At 46.1% G+C, this 25,447-nt stretch overlaps 1 protein-coding gene across 1 annotated transcript; it reads left to right on the top strand.

Annotated features, from left to right (window-relative positions):
* Positions 1–334: 334 nt before the first annotated feature.
* Positions 335–25,072, top strand: LOC126278895 (anti-sigma-I factor RsgI2-like). Its single transcript, XM_049979169.1, has 2 exons — positions 335–1,470; positions 25,042–25,072. Exons 1-2 carry the CDS (start codon positions 335–337, stop codon positions 25,070–25,072), a joined length of 1,167 nt encoding a protein of 388 aa, XP_049835126.1.
* Positions 25,073–25,447: the final 375 nt, after the last annotated feature.

The raw sequence follows: 25,447 nt of genomic DNA, 5'->3' as shown, positions 1-25,447 counted from the left end.
ATAATTCGTCGTAAAGAAAAGGTTATCGACATTTTACATAACATGTTTCACAAAGAGTCGCAAGAGTCTTCACAGATCCAACTATGCAATTGTGTGTTGCTTTTACTGAAAAACATTGTTTAGAGTAGTGTAAAATAAATTAATTAGTAAATTTTCACTGTCAGATATGTGCAAGAAGATCAAAAACAGATCTATCGGTCTGCACTTGACTCTAATAGTAAGGTCAAAACTTGAAGGAAATCCCTTCTGAAACTCAGATGTACGCTAAAGTTACAAGCCTAAAGCGGAGTTCCAACGCACGACGCACGCACGCTCTCCACGAGTGCAGTTCGAGATGTCGTTGAGAGAGGTTGCTTTACCTGCAAAGGGTGTGGCGGATCGCCGTCCGTCGGGGACAGCTCAGGCGACTGAGCTGATCCCGGTGGCGGCCCCATCCGGCCCCCCACTTATGACGAACCGGCTTACGACAACTGACCACGACAGGACTGACTCTTCGGATTCTGATGTGCTCTCTCGTAATCGAGTGTTCATTCTTATGAACAAACTCGCCCATGGGGGTTCCTACCCGGGTCGAAAGGACGACGAGGCGACTATACTCGCCTTTTGTAACATTCGGAAGGGTGCCACTCTGCCGTACACGAGGCGGCAAGTGTCGGGTGTGCCACCGAGAGCCCCGCCGGTCGAATCGCGCGAGTCTGCGGTCCCGGCGGTGGCGGCCTCGGCGGGAGTTGCGCCGCTGGCCTCGACCACTGAAGAGGTCGATGTGCCCCCGGCTGCACCCCTGGTCCCCAAGACACAAGAAGAGCCCGCGGCTACGCTAGCTGGGGCTGCCGAGATGGAGGATATCGACCTGCCTGACGCAAATATGGCTGAGGCGATTGCCGAGTCAGAGCGCCGTGACACTGACTCTGACGCTGCCCGTGCGCCCAGAAAGCGCCGGGCTATGACGCATCACGACTCCGACACTCCCTCTCAGACGGCTGACGCAGCGAGGCCGCGGAAGAAGGCCTCGAGGGCTTCCCGCCCTTCCACCACGGAGTCTGGGACGACTATCGCGGGCTCCTCCGCGAGCGCCGCCTCGCCGAGACCGACGAAGACGGGGCGGCCCACTCGTCCACCTGCCACCTCCCGGCAGCCGGATGAGGATGGTTTTGTCGCCCCTCCCAGGAGGCACACTGCCAGGGCTGCTGCGCTGCAGCAACCGACGCCGCTGCCGACCACCAACGCGTTCGCGGGGGCCAGCGTGGACGCGATGGAAGATGGCGCCGCGCCTCCTGTGTCGGCCCAAAAGAAGCCCCCGCCAATCGTCATCCAATGGGCGGGCGGGTACAAGGAGTTCCAGCAAAAACTAGACAGGGTGGCCACGACCGCCACTGTCAAGACTGCTGGCCGTGACCTCTACAAGGTCACAGTGTCCTCCAACGAGGAGTACCGCGCGGTGATGGACACCATCTCCAGAGATGGCCTCCCGTGCTACACGCACCCCTCTGAGCCGCTCAAACTTCTGAAGGTGGTGTTCCGCCACCTTCCCCTCAAGTTTGGGGCGGACTATCTTAGAGAAGAACTCGAGGACATGGGCTTCGGCGTCCGGTCCACCGGACTGATGAAGTCCCCGCGCACGCACCGCGACATGCCACTGTACCAGGTTGTCCTCGTCGACAACCTGGAAAATCGGAAGATTTTCCAGGTGCAGCGAGTCGGCCGGGTCAGGGTCGCGGTGGAACCTCTCCGAGCCAAAGGCAAGAGGGCCCAGTGCTTTTCCTGCCAGAGGCTCGACCATGTCTCCCGCTACTGCTCTAAGTTGCCCCGCTGCGTCAAGTGCGCGGAACAGCACGAGAGCAAGTCTTGCGGGCTTGCCAAGGAAGAGAAGCCGACGTGCTGCAACTGCGGCGGCGCGCACGTTGCCAGCTACAGAGGCTGTTCGGCCTTTAAAAGGGGCCGAAACCATCGGAGCGGAGGGGCTGCTCCTTCTCGTAAGGTGCACCCGTCCACCAGCTTTGCTGCCGCCACCAAGGGCGGACCATCAGCCGCCACCGCCCGACGTTCGGAACTGGCGGCGGGCGAGACGAAGCAACCGGCCGCGCCGTCCCCGGCTTCGCCCGGGGGGGAGGCCACCCCCACACCCACGCAGAGCGCGCGGGTTGCCGCCACGCGCAGGCGTCGCCGGCGCGCGCGCCGGGCCACCCATGCCGCTGCACGCCGGAATGCCGATGACACACTGCCGCAACAGACGACGGCACCTCGTGCTACGCCGCAAACGGCTGCCGACGCTCCGCGGCAGTCGTCTACTACGGAGTGGCCGCAACCGGCCACCCCAGTGGCGGTGGCCGCCCCAGCGGCCAACGCCGCCCCCTCGGCCTCCGATGCAGCCGAGCTCCGTTCGCTCTTGCGGTCGTTGAGCCAGCTGCTCGAGCAGCTACCGGTGCTCGTCACCGCGGTCACGTCGGCCCTTCAGGCCAGCGTTGCAACCCCGCCGCGTCATGGATAATCGCCACATCCATGGCCTCACCGTTTGCGCCTTCAACGCAAACAGTTTGGTCCCCCAGCAAGGGGAATTCAGGGAGTTCTTGCGCGACGAGGCAATTGACATCTGCCTCGTGTGCGAGACCTTCCTGAAGCCGGGGACACATGTCAAGGTGGCCAACTATCGGTGCTACCGCACCGACAGGTTGACGCATGGCGGGGGGACGGCTATTTATATCAAGGCGTCCCTCAAGCACCATGACGTTCAGCTTCCGCCCCTCACTGCAGTGGAGGCCACTGGGGTAGCTGTCACCACGACGGAAGGGGTGATCACCTTCGTTGCGGCCTACAGGCCGCCGAGGGGACTCCCGCCGCCTATCCTGGAGGCGATAACAAACAAGAATCGCCTCTTCCGGGAGTGGCAGCTCACACGGCAGCCAGAAACGAAGCGCCGCCTCAACAGGGCGCGACGCGAGATTCGGGCAGCCATCGATGAACATCGGAATCGGGACTGGGCGGGCTTGGTGGCCACCCTAACTACGACGGATGGTAGTGCTTGGCGGACCGCCAAGCGCTTCCTTCGTCGTCACCAGCGAGTCCCGCCTCTCCATGCGGGCGCGGACGTTGTCTGCGAGCCGGATGCTAAAGCCAGCATCCTCGCGGACACGTTCGCGGAAAATTTTCGTCCTGTTGATGGTGTGCTCGATCCCGATCATGTTCATCTGGTGGAGGATAGCCTGCCGGTCTTCCTCGCTGCAAGGGAGGCCGACGATGTGATCGAGGAGATAACACCCGAGGAAGTGGAATTGCAGCTCCGTCGCCTCAATCCGAGGAAGGCGGGTGGCACGGGTGGTGTCACCAACCACCTGTTGAGGATGATACCGCCGGAGGTACACCAATCTCTGGCGGACATGTTTAACAGCATCCTCCGCACTGGGACCTTCCCTTCCGCATGGAAACATGCGGAAGTGGTTGCCATCCCCAAGAGCGGCAAGGATCCGCGTCAGGCAGCGCACTATAGGCCGATCAGTCTGCTCCCGTCCCTCTCAAAAGTGTTTGAGAGGTTGTACGTGGAGCGGCTGCTGCGCATCGTGATAGAGCAGCAACTCCTTCCCGAGGAGCAGTTTGGTTTCCGGCGGGGCCACTCTACCACACAGCAGCTTTTGCGCCTCGTGGAGCAGGCGATGCGTGCGCTGGAGACGCGGGAGTACCTAGGGGCGGTACTTCTCGACGTCTCCCAAGCCTTCGACTGCGTGTGGCACGACGGCCTCGTGTACAAACTTTTTGTGCACGGGGTACCGACGTCGCACGTGGTCCTGCTGCGCTCGTATCTCTCGGGGCGCACTTTCCACGTCCGAGCTGATGAGGGCACTTCCACCGACCGGCAGATTCGGGCGGGAGTGCCGCAGGGGTCGGTCCTCGGTCCCCTGCTGTACTCCATGTACACCGCCGACGCCCCGCGGGTGGCACGCGTGGAGTTGGCGCTATATGCTGACGACACGGCGCTGTTCACCCGCAGCATGAACGCGGCCGAGATGCGCCGCCGCCTCCAGCTCGGACGTGACGTCCTGTGTGCCTGGTCCACGAAATGGCGCCTTAAGTTTAACGCTGCGAAGAGCCAGGCTGTCATCTTTAGCAGAAGGATGCTGCCACCGGACCTACCGCCGGTCACGATCATGGGGAGCCCCATTCCATGGTTGCGGACCGGCAAATATCTCGGGGTGACATTGGACAGACACCTGACGTGGCTGCCACACATCCGCGACGTCAGAGGGCGGGCAGTGGGGCGCCTTCGTGCGCTTTACCCATTACTCAATCCCTCATCGACGCTTCCTCCACGCCACGGCCTCACCATGTATCTGTCCCTTGTCCGACCGGTACTGGAATATGCGGCCGTGGTGTGGGGTAACGCGGCAGCGACGCACATTGCGACGCTCCAACGCGTGCAAAATAGGGCGCTGCGACTTGCGCTCCACAAGCCGCCTCGCTACCCAGCAAGGCTGCTCCATGAGGAAGCGGGCATCCCTTTCCTACGGGATCGCTTCAGGCAAATCGCAAGGGTGTTCTACAGCGATGCAGAACACTCTGCCAGTCGCCTGATTCGTGGTCTGGGCCGCCAGGTCCACCACAGGCCAACGACTCGATGGCCAGACCTACTGCGAGAGTAATTTCTCTCGCAGCCCGATGTCGGAAAACAATATGGCGTCGCAATGACTGACGCCTAGTGAGGACAGCTCACTCCGTTAGGACAAACCGCACCCTGAAGATGTCACTGCAGGAACAGCAGCCCCGCTGCTTAACCTGCCCGTACACCTGGCATATGAAGCCAGCGTTTTACAGCGAGCGAGCGAGCAACGTAATGGGCTTCATCATATGGGAAAAAATGGAGTAAACCTCTTACAGTGCAAAGCAACTAAGAATTCATTAGCGCAGGTAACCATAAGGTAAGTCTAAAATATACAAATTTCTGAATTAATATAAAGATTTAGAACGTTAAAGAAGGCAGAGAAATGTTATTGCTCAGCAAATGCGGTAAGAAACAGGCTCTAGATTGGCGAAGCAATCAATAACAGTATTTACATACATTATTTGTGAGACGTTCTTCACAGTTTCGATGTATTTAATGGACTGTGACACGCGTGGGGTGTCAGTTGTACTGTTTTAAATACCCATATGAGTAAGACTCGGGTCTCTGGTGACCTATAGAGAAGAAAATTGGAAATCTGTGGTAAGTTCCTATGGGACCAAACCGCTAAGATCATCGGTCCCTAGGCTTACACACTACTTAATCTAACTTAAGCGTGCACTAACGACAACACACACACACACACACACACACACACACACACACACACACACACACACACATGCCCCCGGGAGCTATGCAGGGTAGCCGTGCGAACCGTGGCAAGGTGCCTGTGACCGCACGGCTACCCCCCGCGGCTGTAGAGAAGGGCTGTACCCCATAATATCATGAAAGTTAATTAAAGAAAATAATAACGATGCGCAATCGGAAACGTCTTACTCAATGGAAATCAATAGGAGTGGCCCAGTCAAATATGACAGTATGAGTACCACACCACGCACGTAGGCAAATTTATGAGAGGAGAGATCATCCAACCTGTAAGAGAAACAAGTGGCCATTATGACATTCAGACTTATTATCATAAAGTAACACATGAGTTTCCCATTGTTATAAACAAATGAACATTAAATACTTAGAGAGGGGGTTGTAATGTGGATGGGCACGATAAATGCTAAGATATGCTTTAACACATGAAGATGACAAGTGACTGTAAGCACTGTTAGTAAATTACACGAAAAACATGAAAAAATAGGATCGGAAAACAGTGTGGTCACCAAAACACGTAGTAATAGCAACCGGAATAAGTGGCTAATGAAGGGAGTGAACTAATGTCGCGTCCCTACGCAATTACCGATTGAAACCGGGCGCAACTTAACTACACTCGCAGCGTGGTGTGGAAGGGAACACCAGTAGCAGTTGGAGGCCCTGAGTTCAGCTCTGTCTCTGTCCACAGCCAGGTGGAAACATTTTTATGTGCAATCGCAAGGCTCGCGTCATCAATCGTCAAGTGACAAGTCTTTATTCCACGACGTGCTAACAGTAAGTTTTCTTTCGTTGCCTAGTGTTAAGTTTTTACTCTGAAAAAACCTAACATGGAGCGTATACTTGGAGAACGCTCTGTAACTTGGCTGTCTTTTTGCAGGACTAGGAACTCGCCGGCCATTAATGGCAAGGGCTGCGAGTTCCGTCCAATAAAATCTAAGTAAAGATGTGAAACTATCTCCTACTCTTTCGGATTTTTACTATTTTCAACGAATAGTGGTCTGAGATGGGGAAAGGGCAAAAAATCTTTCGCCACTGCATGCCTCCATATTCATAACCACCCATAAGAAGCCTGAAGCGTAGGCACGGCCGAGAAACTGCGTGCTATACGAAAAAGTACAGCAAGGTCTAACCAGAACGCGCGATTCTGAAAGCTTAAACTAAAAATTATTTCGAGGCCTCGTAACGAAAAGTCACACGGTCCTCTGAGAAGCGGCACCTAGCTAGAGATCTCTTAATCTTGCTGGAAGGTATCTGCCAACAATAGCCTAAGACAGACTCTTTGCCTCGGCTTTGGAACATTTTTTATGGTGGCCAAGTCCTCTTAAAAGAATTCCGAACTACCGTGAGCCGGCCTGTAGGCTCCAAACTGATCGTTCCCTCCGCCAGACTAAAAGTGATATGTGAACGGGAAACAGTAAAAGGAAATGTCAGTGGAGACACTGAATCTCATTAGCAGTTATTATATGAAACGTCAGTAATCGACTATTTGATCAAGGGAAATGAGCATAAAGTATTCTAAAACAGGTTGTGAACCAACAAATCCTGTTGTAATATTTATTTACAGACAACAAGTTTCATTCAAGCGAGCATCTTCAACTTTCGAATTACGTATATTTGGCTACGACATTTTCCAAGAGCTTTGATTAACATTACTTAGGGCTCTCCAGTTTTGTAGGTCAAAGAAATAGAATGTGAGACTGTGTTCCACGCACAGTGAGCTGGGGTGTTAGCGTTGAGCGAGAAATAATGTGTGTGTGTGTGTGTGTGTGTGTGTGTGTGAAACCTTACGGGACTTAACTGCTAAGGTCATCAGTCCCTAAGCTTACACACTACTTAACCTATATTATCCTAAGGACAAACACACACAACCAGGCCTGAGGGAGGACTCGAACCTCCGCTGGGATCAGCCGCACGGTCCATGACTGCAGCGCCCGAGACCGCTCGGCTAATCCCGTGCGGCAGCGAGAAATAGACTCCAACTTCTTCTGAAACTCCTCGTTCTGACTGTTTCTTGCAACATGGCCTGGAGACTTTAGCAGTGTGCTAGTCTGACGGTTTGCCCCTTACGAGTAGGTTCTATTAGCACCACACGACGCCATTTCTGTAAGAAAACACAATCTGCTTACCTATTAATTGCTGGACATATACAATTTTTAGTGGTCGTGAATCAATATGGCTCGAATGCTAGCCTTACACTTGTGTCTCGGGATCATAATGATACACATAGCACTTGTTTATGATAATTAGGTTTCTAACGATGTTAGCTGGATTGGTCAGACATGACTGCAACATTTCCGCTGTTGCCTTGATTCGGTGGGATTTTTGAGTTGATACACTCAACCGTGAAAACCTGCGGGCGACGGCCATTTTCATGTTCAGAATGTCGTGCGAAGTCTTGAAAACTGATTCAGGACTGATTCCGATCGTGTCCAATATCACCGCGCTAGTTTCAGGCAGCCGACGAACACCAGGGCTAATTCTCGCCATTCACCGCTTTTCGCAGAGAGATCTTCTGACGCTCCGTTCTTCGTCATTCACAAGTCGCTGAACATTCCGGAAATTTCGGCGCCACCCAAGTCACTGTGATATTACGATGAATTGGAACTGTTGCCGTACACTTACAAGAGCTGAGTGTCGAATTTTGTAGCATTGTTCCCCACCATATTGTAATCTCACTCCTCCTTCCTGTTTCCATCTGTTGTCCACATTAAGCAAAGTCTTCTATGAAGATTTGAGAGAAGAGAAGAGTAGAATAAACTTTCTAGTTTACTTAGCTTGTTATGTTGAGTTGGTTCCAGTTCTTCTTGTCTAGGGGTCTGATTCTTCAAGATTTAAGTGTCGCATCAGGTCCTCAAGGTTGGTTTGAACTCAATAAATTTGAAGATTCTTGGTGCAGCATTTTTAAGTGAATATATTTTCTCATATTTTAGAATATCATGCATTATTTTTATTTTTCACATTAACGAAACCGAAATTACACTTTTCGCACAAAAATAAAAAAATTATGTCCTATCGCATCAGAGGCACGATTACGACTCCCATACTCTGCAAAAATAACAATATTCCAAAGGGTTCACAGTTATTCTTAACAAATGAATTCCTGCTAGTTTCGATTACTATTTCATTAATGAATCTAGAAATAGGCATAATAAACAGTACAGAATTGCAGAATTAATAACAGAAATTTTAGTGTGCAAGTATTTAGCAATTTCAAATGTTTCTAAAAAATAATTTTTAACTGTACATTCAGAACTGGTACTTACCGATTGTGAAATCTAAACTGAAATATTTTATAAAGTGATTCCTTTTCATAAAATTTAGGTTGAAATATAACATACTGTGTATAAAATTATACGAAAGTTTTCAGTAAAGCAACTGAGGTAATACTGACCTGTCCAAAATTCGAAAAATAATACTGGTACTGACAACTACCGTTGAGAAGTAATGCAAGGGAGGCTGTCCCGTTACATTACGCAGAAAACTGTGTCATTTTGTTCTGGCTCCTCTGAAAGCATGATGCAGAAACTGCGTACCATGACGGCAGACATGTAGGGGTCTACCTGCAAACAAATAGAAAAAAAAATTAATTAATACATTTTTCATACGAATGAATTTATTATACGCGATTCCTTCAAATGACACAGCGCTTTAACTTTCAAATATATCGCATGAACCAATATGATGAGTGTATGAACGGTACAGTAAACCCGTCCGCCCCCGGTAGCTGAATTGTCAGCGTGACAGAAAGCTAATCCTAAGGGCCCGGGTGCGATTCCCGGATAGGTCTGAAATTTTCCCCTCTCAGGGACTGGGTGTTGTGTTGTTGTTGTTGTTGTTGTTGTTGTGGTCTTCAGTCCTGAGACTGGTTTGATGAAGCTCTCCATGCTACTATATCCTGTGCAAGCTTCTTCATCTCCCAGAACCTACTGCAACCTACATCCTTCTGAATCTGCTTAGTGTATTAATCTCTTGGTCTCCTTCTACGATTTTTACCATCCACACTGCCCTCCAGTATTAAATTGGTGATCCCTTGATGCCTCAGAACATGTTCTACCAACCAATCCCTTCTTCTGGTCAAGTTGTGCCACAAACGTCTCTTCTCCCCTATCCTATTCAATACTTCCTCATTAGTTATGTGATCTACCCACCTAATCTTCAGCATTCTTCTGTAGCACCACAATTCGAAACGTTCTATGCTCTTCTTGTCCAAACTATTTATCGTCCATGCTTCACTTCCACACATGGCTACACTCCATACAAATACTTTCAGAAATGACTCCCTGACACTTCAATCTATACTTGATGTTAAGAAATTTCTCTTCTTCAGAAACGCTTTCCTTGCCATTGCCGGTCTACATTTTATATCCTCTCTACTTCGAGCATCATCAGTTATTTTGCTCCCCAAATAGCAAACCTCCTTTACTACTTTAAGTGTCCTATTTCCTAATCTAATTCCTTCATCATCTTCGTTTTTCTTTTGTTGATGTTCAGATTATACCCTCCTTTCAAGACACTGTCCATTCCGTTCAACTGCTCTTGCAAGTCCTTTGCTGTCGCTGACAGAATTACAATGTCATCGGCAAACCTCAAAGTTTTTATTTCTTCTCCATAGATTTTAATACCTACTCCGAACTTTTCTTTCGTTTCTTTCATTGCTTGCTCGATATACCGATTGAATATCATCGTCGAGAGACTACAATCCTGTCGCACTCCCTTCCCAACGTCTGCTTCCGTTTCATGTCCCTCGACTCTTATAACTGCCATCTGGTTTCTGTACAAATTGTAAATAACTTTTCGCTCCCTGTATTTCACCACTGCCACCTTTAGAATTCGGAGAGAGTGTTCCATTCAACATTGTCAAAAGTTTTCTCTAAGTCTACAAATGCTAGAAACGTAGGTTTGCTTTTCCTTAATTTTTCTTCTAAGATACGTCGTAGGGTCAGTATTGCCTCACGTGTTCCAACATTTCTACGGATCTTCCCCGAGGTCGGATTCTACTAGTTTTTCCATTCGTCTGTAAAGAATTCCCGTTAGTACTTTGCGGCTGTGACTTATAATACTGACAGTTCGGTAATTTTCACATCTGTCAACACCTACTTTCTTTTCGTTTGGAAGTATTATATTCTTCTTGAAGTCTGATGGAATTTCGCTTGTATCATACATCTTGCTCACCAGATGGTATAGTTTTGTCAGGACTGGCTCCCCAAGGCTGTCGGTAGTCCTAATGGAATGTTGTCTACTCCGGGGCCTTGTTTCGACTTACGTGTTGACACTGTGGATCGCGAAATTTCCTAACGGTTTTTAAACCTCACGCGTCCAGCTCCAACTAGTCTTTTGCGTTCAAAGTCTGTTAATCCTCCTAGTGCGGAAATACGAGGTGTGATTGGAAAGGTTTCAGAATAGAACCGCTACTGCTTACTGGTTTGACAGGAAGATACACGTGAGGAGTGAGTCATTGCTTTGTCCCTGAACGCCCTCTGACAGTAAACTGCGCTTCCTTTGTTCATTTCATAGTGGCATCTGGTTGAGCGGGGGTATGCTAGGGCCTGTTGCCGGATTCTGAGTGAAAATGGACTTAAAAATGAAGAAAAGAATTTGTGTAAAACCGGGGAATCAGCTTCTGAGACTCACGAACTATTAAAATCAGCATTTGGAGATAACTGTATGAGCCAGTCAAATCTTTTTGTCTGGTTCAACAGATTTAAAAATGGCCGCGAATCATTTGAAGATGAACCACGGTCCGGACCTCCTTCCACCTCAAAAACGAATGAAAATGCTGTGAAAGTTAGAGACCTAGTACGCTCTGATCGCAGATTTACAATTAGGGAGATAGCTGACGAACTTAATTTAAGTTTCTATGAAGTTTAGTCAATTTTAACTAAAGATCTGAACATGCGTCGAGTGTCCGCAAAATTCATCCAAAAGTGTTGTCAAGTGGCCAGAGACGACAGTATCGACATGAAGTGTGCCAGGGACTGATTAACGGGACTAAAAATGGCATATATTTGTTACGTAGGGTAATTACAGGTGACTAATAGTGGGTATATGGATATGATCCTGAAACCAAAGTGCAGTCTTCGCAATGGATGACTCCAGGTTCACCACGACCGAAAAAAGCACGGCAAACTCGATCGAAGGTAAAGACAATGTTGGTGATTTTTTCGATTCTACCGGTATTGTGCATCATGAATTTCCAGTGAAAAGACAGGAGTTGGATGCTACACCATGACGATGCTCCGGCTCATCGTGCCTTCTCCATAGTACAATTTTTGACCAAATTCAAAATTCCTGTGCTTCTATAAGTGCCATAGTCCCCTGATTTGGCACCTGCGGACTTCTGCCTGTTCCCTACACTGAAATTTTCACTTAAACGGAAGCGATTTGACTCGATTGAAGACATCCAGGCAGATACGGAGAGCGTCCTTAACGCACTTCAGGAAAAAATTACCAGGAATATTTCAAAAATGGAAAAGCCGTTGGAGTCGGTGTGTTCAGTCAGATTCACCACAGTAGCATGTAAGTACCACCATTGTACAGTTGCAAGCACATTCTGAAAACTTACCAATCACATTCCGTTGTTACTTCGAAAAACTTTCACATGAATCAGCTGGTTACTAATGACACTTCTGTCAGTGCATTGCCCTTCTTATACCATGTGTACACGATACTACAGCTCTCTGTATATGCGCATATCGCTATCCCATGACTTATGTTATCTCAGTGTATTGAACTTAGAAAACAAATCAATCATTTCTAATAGCCCTGTATACTGGGTGAGAAGTATTTAAACCGACACACTTTGGGAGGTTGTAGGGACCTCAGAACAAATATTTTGACCTAGTGTTATTTTTTCCTATGAGGATTATTTAAACCCGTGGAGGACGTATTACGCTCTTCAGTTGTTCGAGGCCGCACTACGATCTTCAGTTGTAGGAAACTCCTGTCCACCAGTGTAGTAGCGCATTGTCTGTGTTTACTAATGGAGCGATACACGTGGAGTGAGTAAATTGATATGGTTGGTGCGTAGCGCACCACAACGGACGAGCTGCAAAGCGGGTTTGTCAACAACAATATCCTAATTGCCGTATCCCGCATCATACGACCTTTGCTGCTGTGTACCAATGTGTGCGTGAGACCGGATCATTTAGCAGATTACCTGGACAGGGACGCCGTCGTACGGTAAGAACGCTGCTATTTGAGTAAGCTGTCTTGCAGCATGTAGAGCGCGATTCTTCAATCAGCACTCGTGCATTTGCACGTAACATGGGGACGAATCACACGAATTTAAGAACAGTCCTTCGAGAGCAATTGTTACGTCCATTTCACTTACAGCGTGTCCACAATCTGGAACTAGTTGATTATCCACCCAGAGCACAGTTTTCACAGTGGTACCTGGAACAGTGTAAAATGCATCCTACATTTCCATCCTCTGTGTTGTTTACCGATGTAGCAACGTTCGGGCGTGATGGAATCTTCAACATGCACAATTCGCTTGTTTGGAGTGAGGGTAACCCGCATGCCACAGTTCAAAAAATGGTTCAAATGGCTCTGAGCACTATGGGACTCAACTGCTGAGGTCATAAGTCCCCTAGAACTTAGAACTACTTAAACCTAACTAACCTAAGGACATCACACACATCCATGCCCGAGGCAGGATTCGAACCTGCGACCGTAGCAGTCGCGCGGCTCCGGACTGAGCGCCTAGAACCGCTAGACCACCGCGGCCCATGCCACAGTTCCTAGCGCTCTTCAAGTGCGGTTCTTCGTTAATGTGCGGGTCGCTGTTTTTGGGGACTGTTTAATTGGGCTGTATCTGCTACCTAGGCCATTAAATGGCAGGCACTATTACAATTTTCTCGCTAGAGCATTACCAGAACTGCTGGAAGACGTCCCGCTCCCTACAAGACAACGTATGTGGTTCCAACATGACGGGGCGCCGGCTCATTTCAGTCGTCGTGTCCGTCGATTCCTGGACCGACGGTTCCCAGACACGTGGATTGGCAGAGGTGGTCCTGTACCATGGCCTGCTGGATCCCAACTTTTTTGTGTGGGGAACAATTCACGACACTCGTGACGTTTTATGCCCATGTCAGACAGAACATGATCCGACAGTGTAACTTTTGTTTACGTGTCAGTGGAGACATTTTAGAAACTCTAATGTAATTGAAATTGGGTTGTGTTAATGTGTTGTCTCTTGGTCTTAAAAAATGGAAAAGTGTCTCTTGGTTTAATTAATTCGCCGCCAGAGAAATTTTCCAGTACTCCTCATAGGACAAAATGACATTAGGGAAAAATATTTGTTTTGGTGTCCCCTGCAACCTCCCAGAGTTTGTCAGTTTAAATACTTTCCACCCTGTATATTTTTGGACTTGGTATTGTCATCTTTGTTTCCTCAACTGCAGACGATTGTTCATGGCGTTTTGTTCAGCGGGAAGGACACTGCGGTATACTTTTGCTGCCTTTTCGCAGGCCTTTCTGCAGACGCCAGGCGGAAGCAGGGAAAGCCCACCCCCTCGGTTTAAGGCCGTACCCGCGCCGTCCAGCCCCCGGCCTGAATGCGAATTTTACTGCCCTGCGGGGTGGCGGGTGGGGGAGGGGGGGGGGGGGCGCAGTAACGTCGGAATTATTCCACGGCGGCCGACGCTGCTGCGGCTTTACGGCTTAATTAAATCCGGACACGTGCGCTGCCAACTGCCAGGTGTGTGTGTCATGGGGTGTCGTTTCGCGACAAACACCTCCTCACGGATTCGTCACTTCCAGCGAAATCTTTACGTGGTTCGTGCGAATATTCATGGTACTATTATCATCTGTAGAACTTCTGGTTTTCGCAGAGAAAGGCGTCTCAGTGAACTGTAAGATGTTACCTCACGCTTTCGTTATTTCGGTGAAATGTTTATGTATTTTCTGCGAACCCCTTGAATTTTTTAACCATCTTTGGAATGGTACTTTCACGCTGATTCGAGATAGCGATGTGCTAACATAGCGATGGCCATACTATCGCATAAGGTATAAAAGGTACAGCAATGGCTGAGCTGTCGTTTTTTTCTCAGGTGATTCAGGTGAGAGGTTTCCGTTGCGATTATGACCGACGGGAAATAACAGACTTTGAAGGCGGGATGCTAGTTGGAGCTAGACGCATGGGACATTCCACTTCGAAAATCATAAGCGCATTCAGTACTCCGAGAGCCACAGCGTCAAAATTGTGCTGAGAATACCAAATTTCAGGCATTACCTCTGACTGTGGACAAAGCAGTTGAAACGTCCCCTTTGGAAAATTATAAATTACTGTGCTCATAAACCTCTTACGTTATTTTATTTTCAAACAGCTGAGCAAAACTCAACGTGCTCAGGCATTTCTCTCTTTCCTTATTCTGATCATCACTAAACTGACTCAATATCTTTAACGCAACGCAATCGGACTTACAATAATCCCTACAAAAGAATGGCCCTGACTAAATATAACCTATACCTTTCATGAATCACTTACCTCACAAATCTCTTCGTTACTCAAACTACTGCAATGCAGCGTGCGCCACTACTGCCAGCTAAATAAAAGATAACTACTGAAGGCACTAACTACTGATAGGCATAGTTACCAAATAAAAGATTTTGATGGAGAACAAACAATGTATTACCTTAATAGTGTTCAAAAGTCATTATATATATATATATATATATATATATATATATATATATATAAGGCCACTGACCACTGTGTAACTAGGCTGTTTAGGTTTTTATGTTGCAAACGCCACGTAGAGCTCTGTATGAAAATCACTGACTGTGCTGTGTGCAGTCTGTGGCTGGTTTTCATTGTGGGAAATTTTTTTTACTGTAGTGCTGGGCAGTTGGATGTGAACAGCGCATAGCGTTGCGCAGTTGGAGTTGAGCCGCCAGCAGTGGTGGATGTGGGGAGAGAGATGGCAGAGTTTTGACAGCGGACGATCTGGACATGTGTCAATCAGAAAAAAGGGAATTAATATATATATATATATATATATATATATATATATATATATAGTCAGTCGCGGGTTCGAATCCTGCCTTGGGCATGGATGTGCGTGATGTCCTTTAGGTTAGTTAGGGTTAAGTAGTTCTACGTTCTAGGGGACTGATGACCACAGATGTTAAGTCCCACAGCGCTCAGAGCCATTTTTGTGGACGTTCAAATGGTTCAAATGGCTCTGAGCACTATGGGACTTGACTTCTGAGGTCATCAGTCCCCTAGAACTTTTTTTTTTATCATCAGTCTACTGACTGGTTTGATGCGGCCCGCCACGAATTCCTTTCCTGTGCTAACCTCTTCATCTCAGAGTAGCACTTGCAACTTACGTCCTCAATTATTTGCTTGACGTATTCCAATCTCTGTCTTCCTCTACAGTTTTTGCCCTCTACATTTCCCTCTAGTACCATGGAAGTCATTCCCTCTTGTCTTAGCAGATGTCCTATCATCCTGTCCCTTCTTCTTATCAGTGTTTTCCACATATTCCTTTCCTCTCCGATTCTGCGTAGAACCCTCTCATTCCTTACTTTATCAGTCCACCTAATTTTCAACATTCGTCTATAGCACCACATCTCAAATGCTTCGATTCTCTTCTGTTCCGGTTTTCCCACAGTCCGTGTTTCACTACCACACAATGCTGTACTCCACACGTACATCCTCAGAAATTTCTTCCTCAAATTAAGGCCGGTATTTGATATTAGTAGACCTCTGTTGGCCAGAAATGCCTTTTTTGCCGTAGCGAGTCTGCTTTTGATGTCTTCCTTGTTCCGTCCGTCATTGGTTATTTTACTGCCTAGATAGCAGAATTCCTTAACTTCATTGACTTCGTGACCATCAATCCTGATGTTAAGTTTCTCGCTGTTCTCATTTCTGCTACTTCTCATTACCTTCGTCTTTGTCCGATTTACTCTCAAACCATACTGTGTACTCATTAAACTGTTCATTACGTTCAGCAGATCATTTAATTCTTCTTCACTTTCACTCAGGATAGCAATGTCATCAGCGAATCGTATCATTAATATCCTTTCACCTTGTATTTTAATTCCACTCCTGAATCTTTCTTTTATTTCCATCATTTCTTTCTCGATGTACAGATTGAAGAGTAGGGGCGAAAGGCTACAGCCTTGTCTGACACCCTTCTTAATACGAGCACTTCGTTCTTGATCGTCCACTCTTATTATTCCCTCTTGGTTGTTGTACATATTGTATATGACTCGTCTCTCCCTATAGCTTACCCCTACTTTTTTCAGTATCTCGAACAGCTTGCACCATTTTATATTGTCGAACGCTTTTTCTAGGTCGACAAATCCTATGAACGTGTCTTGATTTTTCTTTAGCCTTGCTTCCATTATTAGTCGTAACGTCAGAATTGCCTCTCTCGTGCCTTCACTTTTCCTAAAGCCCAACTGATCGTCACCTAGAGCATTCTCAATTTTCTTTTCCATTCTTCTGTATATTACTCTTGTAAGGAGCTTCGATGCATGAGCTGTTAAGCTGATTGTGCGAAAATTCTCGCACTTGTCAGCTCTTGTCTTCTTCGGAATTGTGTGGATGATGCTTTTACGAAAGTCTGATGGTATGTCGCCAGACTCATATATTCACACACCAATGTGAATAGTCGTTTTTTTGCCACTTCTCCTAATGATTTTAGGAATTATGATGACATGTTATCTATCCCTTCTGCCTTATTTGACCGCAAGTCCTCCAAAGCTCTTTTAAATTCCAATTCTAATACTGGATCCCCTATCTCTTCTAAATCGACTCCTGTTTCTTCTTCTATCACATCAGACAAATCTTCATCCTCATAGAGGCTTTCAATGTATTCTTTCCACCTATCTGCTCTCTCCTCTGCATTTAACAGTGGAATTCCCGTTGCACTCTTAATGTTACCACCGTTGCTTTTAATGTCACCAAATGTTGTTTTGACTTTCCTGTATGCTGAGTCTGACCTCCGACAATCATATCTTTTTCGATGTCTTCACATTTTTCCTGCAGCCATTTCGTCTTAGCTTCCCTGCACTTCCTATTTATTTCATTCCTCAGCTACTTGTATTTCTGTATTCCTGATTTTTCCAGAACATGTTTGTACTTCCTCCTTTCGTCAATCAACTGTTCTTCTGTTACCCATGGTTTCTTCGCAGCTACCTTCTTTGTACCTATGTTTTCTTCCCAAATTCAGTGATGGCCCTTTTTAGAGATGTCCATTCCTCTTCAACTGTACTGCCTACTGCGCTATTCCTTATTGCTGTATCTATAGCGTTAGAGAACTTCAATCGTATCTCGTCATTCCTTAGAACTTCCGTATTCCACTTCTGTGCGTATTGATTCTTCCTGACTAATGTCTTGAACTTCAACCTATTCCTCATCACTACTATATTGTGATCTGAGTCTATATCTGCTCCTAGGTACGCCTTACAATCCAGTATCTGATTTCGGAATCTCTGTCTGACCTCGATGTAATCTAATTGAAATCTTCCCGTATCTCTCGGCCTTTTCCAAGTATACCTCCTCCTCTTGTGATACTTGAACATCGTATTTGCTATTACTAGCTGAAACTTGTTATAAAACTCAATTAGTCTTTCTCCTCTTTCATTCCTTGTCTCAAGCCCATATTCTCCTGTAAACTTTTCTTCTAGTCCTTCCCTACAACTGCATTCCAGTCGCCCATGACTATTAGATTTTCGTCCCCATTTACATACTGCATTGTTGTTTGTTGTGGTCTTCAGTCCTGAGACTGGTTTGATGCAGCTCTCCATGATTATCTTGTGCAAGCTTCTTCATCTCCCAGTACCTACTGCAACCTATATCCTTCTCAATCTGCTTAGTGTAGTCATGTCTTCGTCTCCGTCTACGATTTTTACCCTCCACGCTGCCCTCCAATACTAAATTGGTGATCCCTTAATGCCTCAGAACATGTTCTACCAACTGATCCTTTCTTCTGGTCAAGTTGTGCCACAGACTTCTCTTCTCGCCATCCTATTCAATACTTCCTCATTAGTTATGTGATCTACCCACCTAATCTTCAGCATTCTTCTGTAGCACCACATTTCGAAAGATTCTATTCTCTTCTTGTCCAAATTATTTATCGTCCATGTTTCACTTCCATACATGGCGACACTCCATACAAATACTTTCAGAAATGACTTCCTGACACTTAAATCTATACTCAATGTTACACAAATTTGTCTTCTTCAGAAACACTTTCCTTGCCATTGCCAGTCTACATTTTATATCGTCTCTACGTCGACCATCATCAGTTATTTTGTTCCCCAAAAAGCAAAACTCCTTTACTACGTGAAGTGTCTCATTTCCTAATCTAATTCCCTCAGCATCACCCAACTTCATTCGACTACATTCCATTATCCTCGTTTTGCTTTTGTTCATGTTCATCTTATATCCTCCTTTCAAGACACTATCCATTCCGGTCAACTGCTCTTCCAAGTCCTTTGCTGTCTCTGACAGAATTACGATGTCATCGGTGAACCTCAACATTTTTATTTCTTCTCCATTGATTTTAATACCTACTCCGAATTTTTCTTTTGTTTCCTTTACTGCTTGCTCGATACATAGATTGAATAACATGGGGGAGAGACTACAACCCTGTCTCACTCCCTTCCCAAACATTGCTTCCCTCTGATGTCCCTCGACACTTATAACTGCCATCTGGTTTCTGTACAAATTGTAAATAGTTTTTCGCTCCCTGTATATTACCACTGCTATCTTCAGAATTTGAAAGAGAGTATTCCCATCAACATTGTCAAAAGCTTTCTCTAAGTCCACAAATGCTAGAAACGTAGGTTTGCTCTTCCTTAATCTAGCTTCTAACGTAAGTCGTAGGGACAGTATTGCCTCACGTGTTCCAGTATTTCTACGGAATCCAAACTGATCTTCCCCGAGGTCGGCTTCTACTAGTTTTTCCATTCGTCTGTAAAGAATTCGCGTTAGTATTTTGCAGCTGTGACTTATTAAACTGATAGTTATCTAATTTTCACGTCTGTCAACACCTGTTTTCTTTGGGATTGGAATGATTATATTCTTCTTGAAGTCTGAGGGTATTTCGCCTGTCTCATACATCTTGCTCACCAGATGCTAAGGTTTTGTCAGGACTGGCTCTCCCAAGGCCGTCAGTAGTTCTAATGGAATGTTGTCTACTCTGGGGGCCTTGTTTCGACTCAGGTCTTTCAGTGCTCTGTCAAACTCTTCACGCAGTATTGTATCTCCCATTTCATTCTCTTATACATTCTCTTCCATTCCCATAATGTTGCCCTCAAGTACATTATCCTTGTATTGACCCTCTATATACTCCTTCCACTTTTCTGCTTACCCTTCTTTGCTTAGAACTGGGTTTCCATCTGAGCTCTTGATGTTCATACAAGTGGATCTTTTATCTCCAAAGGTCTCTTTAATTTTCCTGTACGCTGTATCCATCTTACCCCTAGTGAGATAAGTCTCTACATTTGTCCTCTAGCCATCCCTGCTTAGCCATTTTGCACTTCCTGTCGATCTCATTTTTGAGACGTCTGTATTCCTTTTTGCCTGCTTCATTTACTGCATTTTTGTATTTTCTCGTTTCATCAATTAAATTCAATATTTCTTCTGTTACCCAAGGATTTCTACAAGCCCTCTTCTTTTTACCTACTTGATCCTCTGCCGCCTTCACTACTTCATCCCTCAAAGCTACCCATTCTTCTTGCACCGTATTTCTTTCCCCCATTCCTGTCAATAGCTCCCTTACGCTCTCCCTGAAACTCTGTACAACCTGAGGATCTTTCAGTTGATCCAGGTCCCATCTCCTTAAATTCGCACCTTTTTGCAGCTTTTTTGTTTTAATCTACAGGTCATAACCAATAGATTGTGTTCAGGGTCCACATCTGCCCCTGGAAATGTCTTACAATTTAAAACCTGGTTCCTAAATCTCTGTCTTACCATTATAGAGCCTATCTGAAAACTTGTCAGTATCTCCAGGTTTCTTCCATGTATACAGCCTTGTTTTATGATTCTTGAACCTAGTGTTAGCTATGATCAAGTTGTTCTCTGTGCAAAATTCCACCAGGCGGCTTCCTCTTTCATTTCTTTACCCCAGTCCATATTCACCTACTACGTTTCCTTCTCTCTCTTTTCCCACTACCAAACTCCAGTCACCCATGACTATTAAATTTTCGTCACCCTTCACTATCTGAATAATTTCTTTTATTTGATCATACATTTCTTCAATTCCTTCGTCATCTGCAGAGCTAGTTGGCATATAAACTTGTACTACTGTAGTAGGCATGGGCTTTGTGTCTATCTTGGCCACAATAATGCGTTCACTATGCTGTTTTTAGTAGCTTACCCGCACTCCTATTTTTTATTCATTATTAAACCTACTCCTGCATTACCCCTATCTGATTTTGTGTTTATAACCCTGTAGTCACCTGACCCAAAGTCTTGTTCCTCCTGCCACCGAACTTCACTAATTCCCACTATATTTAACTTTACCCAATCCATTTCCCTTTTTAAATTTTCTAACCTACCTGCCCGATTAAGCGATCTGACATTCCACTCTCCGATTTGTAGAAGGCCAGTTTTCTTTCTCCTGATAACGACATCCTCTTGAGTAATCCCCGCGCGGAGATCCGAATGGGGGACTATATTACCTCCGGAATATTTTACCCAAGAGGACGCCATCATCATTTAATCATACAGTAAAGCTGCATGCCCTCGGGAAAAACTACGGCCGTAGTATCCCCTTGCTTTCAGCCATTCGCAGTACCAGCACAGCAAGGCCGTTTTGGTTATTGTTACAAGGCCAGATCAGTCAATCATCCAGACTGTTGCCCCTGCAACTACTGAAAAGGCTGCTGCCCCTCTTCAGGAACCACAAGTTTGTCTGGCCTCTCAACAGATACCCCTCCGTTGTGGTTGCACCTATGGTACGGCTATCTGTATCGCTGAGGCACGCAAGCCTCCCCACCAACGGCAAGGTCCATGGTTCATGGTTCATACTGCATTACCCTTTTAGTATGCTCATACACTTGCTCTATCTGTTCCACTTCAGCTTGCGACATCGGCATGTATACCTGAATTATCGTTGTCGGTGTTGGTCTGCTGTCGATTTTGATTAGAACAACCCGGTCACTGAACTGTTCACAGTAACACACCCTCTGCCCTAAATTCCTATTCATAACGAATCCTACACCTGTTATACCATTTTCTGCTGCTGTTGATATTACCCGATACTCATCTGACCAGAAATCCTTGTCTTCCTTCCACTTCACTTCACTGTTCCCTACTATAGATGGAGCCTTTGCATTTCCCTTTTCAGATTTTCTTGTTACCCTACCACGTTCAAACTTCTGACATTCCACGCCCCGACTCGTAGAACGTTATCCTGTCGTTGATTATTCAATCTGTTTCTCATGGTAACCTCCCCCTTGGCAATCCCCTCCCGGAGATCTGAATGGGGGACTATTGCGGAATCTTTTGCCAATGGAGAGATCATCATGACACTTCTTTAACTACAGGCCACATGTCCTGTGGATACACATTACGTTTCTTTAATGCAGTGGTTTCCATTGCCTTCTGCATCCTCATGTCGTTGATCATTGCTGATTCTTCCACCTTTAGAGGCAATTTCCCACCCCTAGGACAAGAGAGTGCCCTGAATCTCTATCCACTCCTCCGCCCTCTTTGACAAGGCCGTTGGCAGAATGAGGCTGACTTCTTATGCCAGAAGTCTTCGGCCGCCAATGCTGATTATTTATCAAAATTTAGGCAGTGGCGGGTATCGAACCCGGGACCGAAGACGTTTTTGATTATGAATCAAAGACGCTACCCCTAGACCACGGGTACCACCTCCAACTGCACAATCCTATGCGCTATTCACCTCCAACTGCCCAACACTACAATAGCGAATATGCGAACAATGCAAACCAGCGACAGACGGTACACACCACAGACAGTGTTTTTCATACAGAGCGCTACGTGCCGTTAGCAACATAAAAAAACAGCCTATTTACACATGGCTGGTGGCCTTCACTTAATGACCGAAAGCAGCGGCATTTTCCTAGAGTTGTCAGTGCTAACAGGGAAGCAACACTGCTTGAAATTACCGCAGAAATCAACGTGGGATGTACGACGAATGTAACAATTAGGACACGTCAGCGAAATTTGTGGTTAATGCTCTATGGCAGCAGACGATTGGCGCGAGTGCCTTTGGTAACAGCATGACATAGCCTGCAGCACTTTTCCCAGGCTCGTGACCAAATCGACTGGACACTAGACCATTGGAAAACCATGGGCTGGTCAGATGAATCCAGACTTAGGTCGGTAAGAGCTGATGGTAGGGTTCGAGTGTGGAGTAGAACCCACGAATCCATGGACCCAGGTGGTGAAAAAGACAGTGTGCAACCAGCTGGGTGGCTCCATAATTGTGTGGATTTTTTTTCCATGGAGTGGACCTCTCTTCCAACTGAACCGATCTTTGACTGGAAATGGCTTTGTTCGGCCACTTGGACACCATCTGGAACCATCAGGGACTGTATGTTCCAAAACAACAATCTAACGTCAGTTGTTTGCTACTGGTTTGAAGAACAAAATAGCTCTGAGCACTATGTGACTTAACCTCTGAGGTCATCAGTCGCCTAGAAGTTAGAACTACTTAAACCTAACCAACCTAAGGACATCACACACATCCATGCCTGAGGCAGGAGTCGAACCTGCGACCGTAACGGTCGCACGGTTCCCGACTGAAGCGCCTAGAACCGCACGGCCACACCGGCCGACTACTTCTTAAAATTTGCATGTTTATGATAATTTGTTTTTGATCACCTGTTAAAAACACGGTTTTATACACTTTATTAACATAGCATGGTTTTATTGAAGTGTTTTGCTCAATGATTAAAAATAATAATTTTAGTATTTACGTATTCTTACCGATTACGGGGTACGAGAGTTGAATGAAAAGTAATACTCCACCCCCGTTAATTGAGTTTGGATGGGAATATTTTAATAAATCAAATGCAGAACAATTCTCAGAATATGACCTTTAATTACCAATATTCACTTTTCCACATAATCACCGGCCAACTGGATACATTTCTGCTAGCGATGAACAAGTTTTCTGAAGCCATCATGGAAGAGGTCGACACTATTTCCTCAACCACAGTCTAACAGTTCTCTCAACATCTTCATCAGAAGCGTAATGATGTCCCCGGAGATCGTCTTTGATTATCGGGAACAGATGGACGTCGGACGGTGCTAAATCTGGACTGTATGGAGGATGCCGTACGGGGGTGAGATTCAGTTCTGCTTAGCTGGCACGTGAAGTGTGTGGTTTGGCATTGTCATGCTGCAGGAAAACAATTCCCTTTTCCTTTCAGATCCTTGTTAGCCGTCGTTTCAGAGTACGCAGTGTTGTGATGGGAAGCTCTGAATTTATTGTAGTTCCACGATCAAGGAAATCAACAATGATAACACCATCGGCGTTCCAGAACACTATGGCCATGATTTTTCCAGCTGAGGGCTGCGTCTTGAATTTATTTTTCTGGGGCGAGTCTTTGTGTCGATATTCCATAGTCTGACGTTTCGTCTTCGGGTCGTAATGGTGTACCCACGTATCGTCTCCTGTCACAATTGAATGGAGAAAGGCGTCACCTTCATTCTCGTAACGTGAAAGGAGTTCCTGGCATATTTGAAGTCTGTGCGGTTTCACTTCAGGAGTCAGCATCGGGGGTACCCATCGTGCCCAGATCTTCCGATAGCCAAGCAAAGCAATAACGTAACCCACACATTCTTGTGAAATGCCGATTGAGCTTTCAATTTCTCTCTGAGTGATACGACGATCGTCCTGAATCAATCTGTCAACATTTTGCTTGCTAAACTCGGTGGTTGTTGTCACAGGACGTCCATCTCTTTGTTTATCACGTAAGTAAGATGTTCCCGCCTCAACAGCTTTAAACTTACACCTCCAACGATGCACAGTACTCACATCAACACAATCACCATAAACAGTTTTCCTTCTCTGATGAATTTCCTTTAGGGTGACACCTTCTGCTGTCAAGAATTCAGTGACTGCACGTTGATTAAATTGCAATGACCGACCGTCTGCTCAGGGTTCCATACTTTACACTGTAACATCACAACCGTCAAGTGCTAAGGCTTCCCGCTAATTGGAGCTGTAGAGAAGAGACTACGGAACAAGCGAGTACCTGCTTCATATCAATGCTGCCAACTGGTGAAGAGTTACGAAAGTGGAGTTTTCAGTTAACGTAGATCTCACGTGAGGGGGGGAGGGGGGAGTGTGTGGATACCACCACATTTCACCAAATGTCGCCAGTGGGGAAGTGGGTTCCACATTCAAAAAAAATACCCGCATGTTATTAACGGACGTCCCCAAAAACGTGAGCTGGTAGGGAACACGTAATAATGGTTGATAGATAAGAGCGGATATGCTTCTCATGTGGTATTTAGCACTTTCCAGATCATAATATTCCTAGTCTGGTTGTGATGCTTGAATGTAAAAGAGGGGTCCTGTTAACATACCGGTGCTCTGAGTACTGAAAATAGGATAAATGGTTTTGATGGATACTTGTAAATTCTTTTCCCCCTTCTTGCTACTCAGATGAAATTAACAGACCCTCTTTTCAGCAACGTTCTGTATAAGGTGACTGTTTCCATAGTGAGCTCCCTCTAAGGGCACATGCGTACTTACTTTATAAACACTCGAAAGACTTTATGTCAACAGCAATGGCAGCATCAACAGCATTGATGAATGAATGCCCTATATACGACGTTAACCAGCTGATCATTACGACACATGTACAGAATGCGATCAGACAGGTTTCTTTGTGAAAGCTCCTTATCCTGCGCTTTGTATCTGCAAGGAGAACAGTCTGCTCTGTAAAAGTCATCTAATAAACTGCATCATCTAATAATCTCTTGCAGTTGAATGCAACTTCTTGTCAGGGTCTTGTGTTTTATTACCTTTTTTTTTTTTTTTTGCTCATGTTACTGGGAACTTCGATTAAAGTATTTCCCTAACCATGCTGGGATTTGGTCAATACTGGTAGCCAATAATGAATTAAATACTCCCATCAAGACAGTCGGATGCGTATTTTTCAAATGTACGTGTTGTATATATGTACACTCCT

This window comes from Schistocerca gregaria, chromosome 6 (genome assembly GCF_023897955.1).
Source record: "Schistocerca gregaria isolate iqSchGreg1 chromosome 6, iqSchGreg1.2, whole genome shotgun sequence".
In the NCBI taxonomy this organism is placed as follows: Eukaryota; Metazoa; Arthropoda; class Insecta; order Orthoptera; family Acrididae; genus Schistocerca; species Schistocerca gregaria.
The sequence above is the reverse complement of the archived record's forward strand: the minus strand, read 5'-3'. Positions and strand labels throughout refer to the sequence as shown.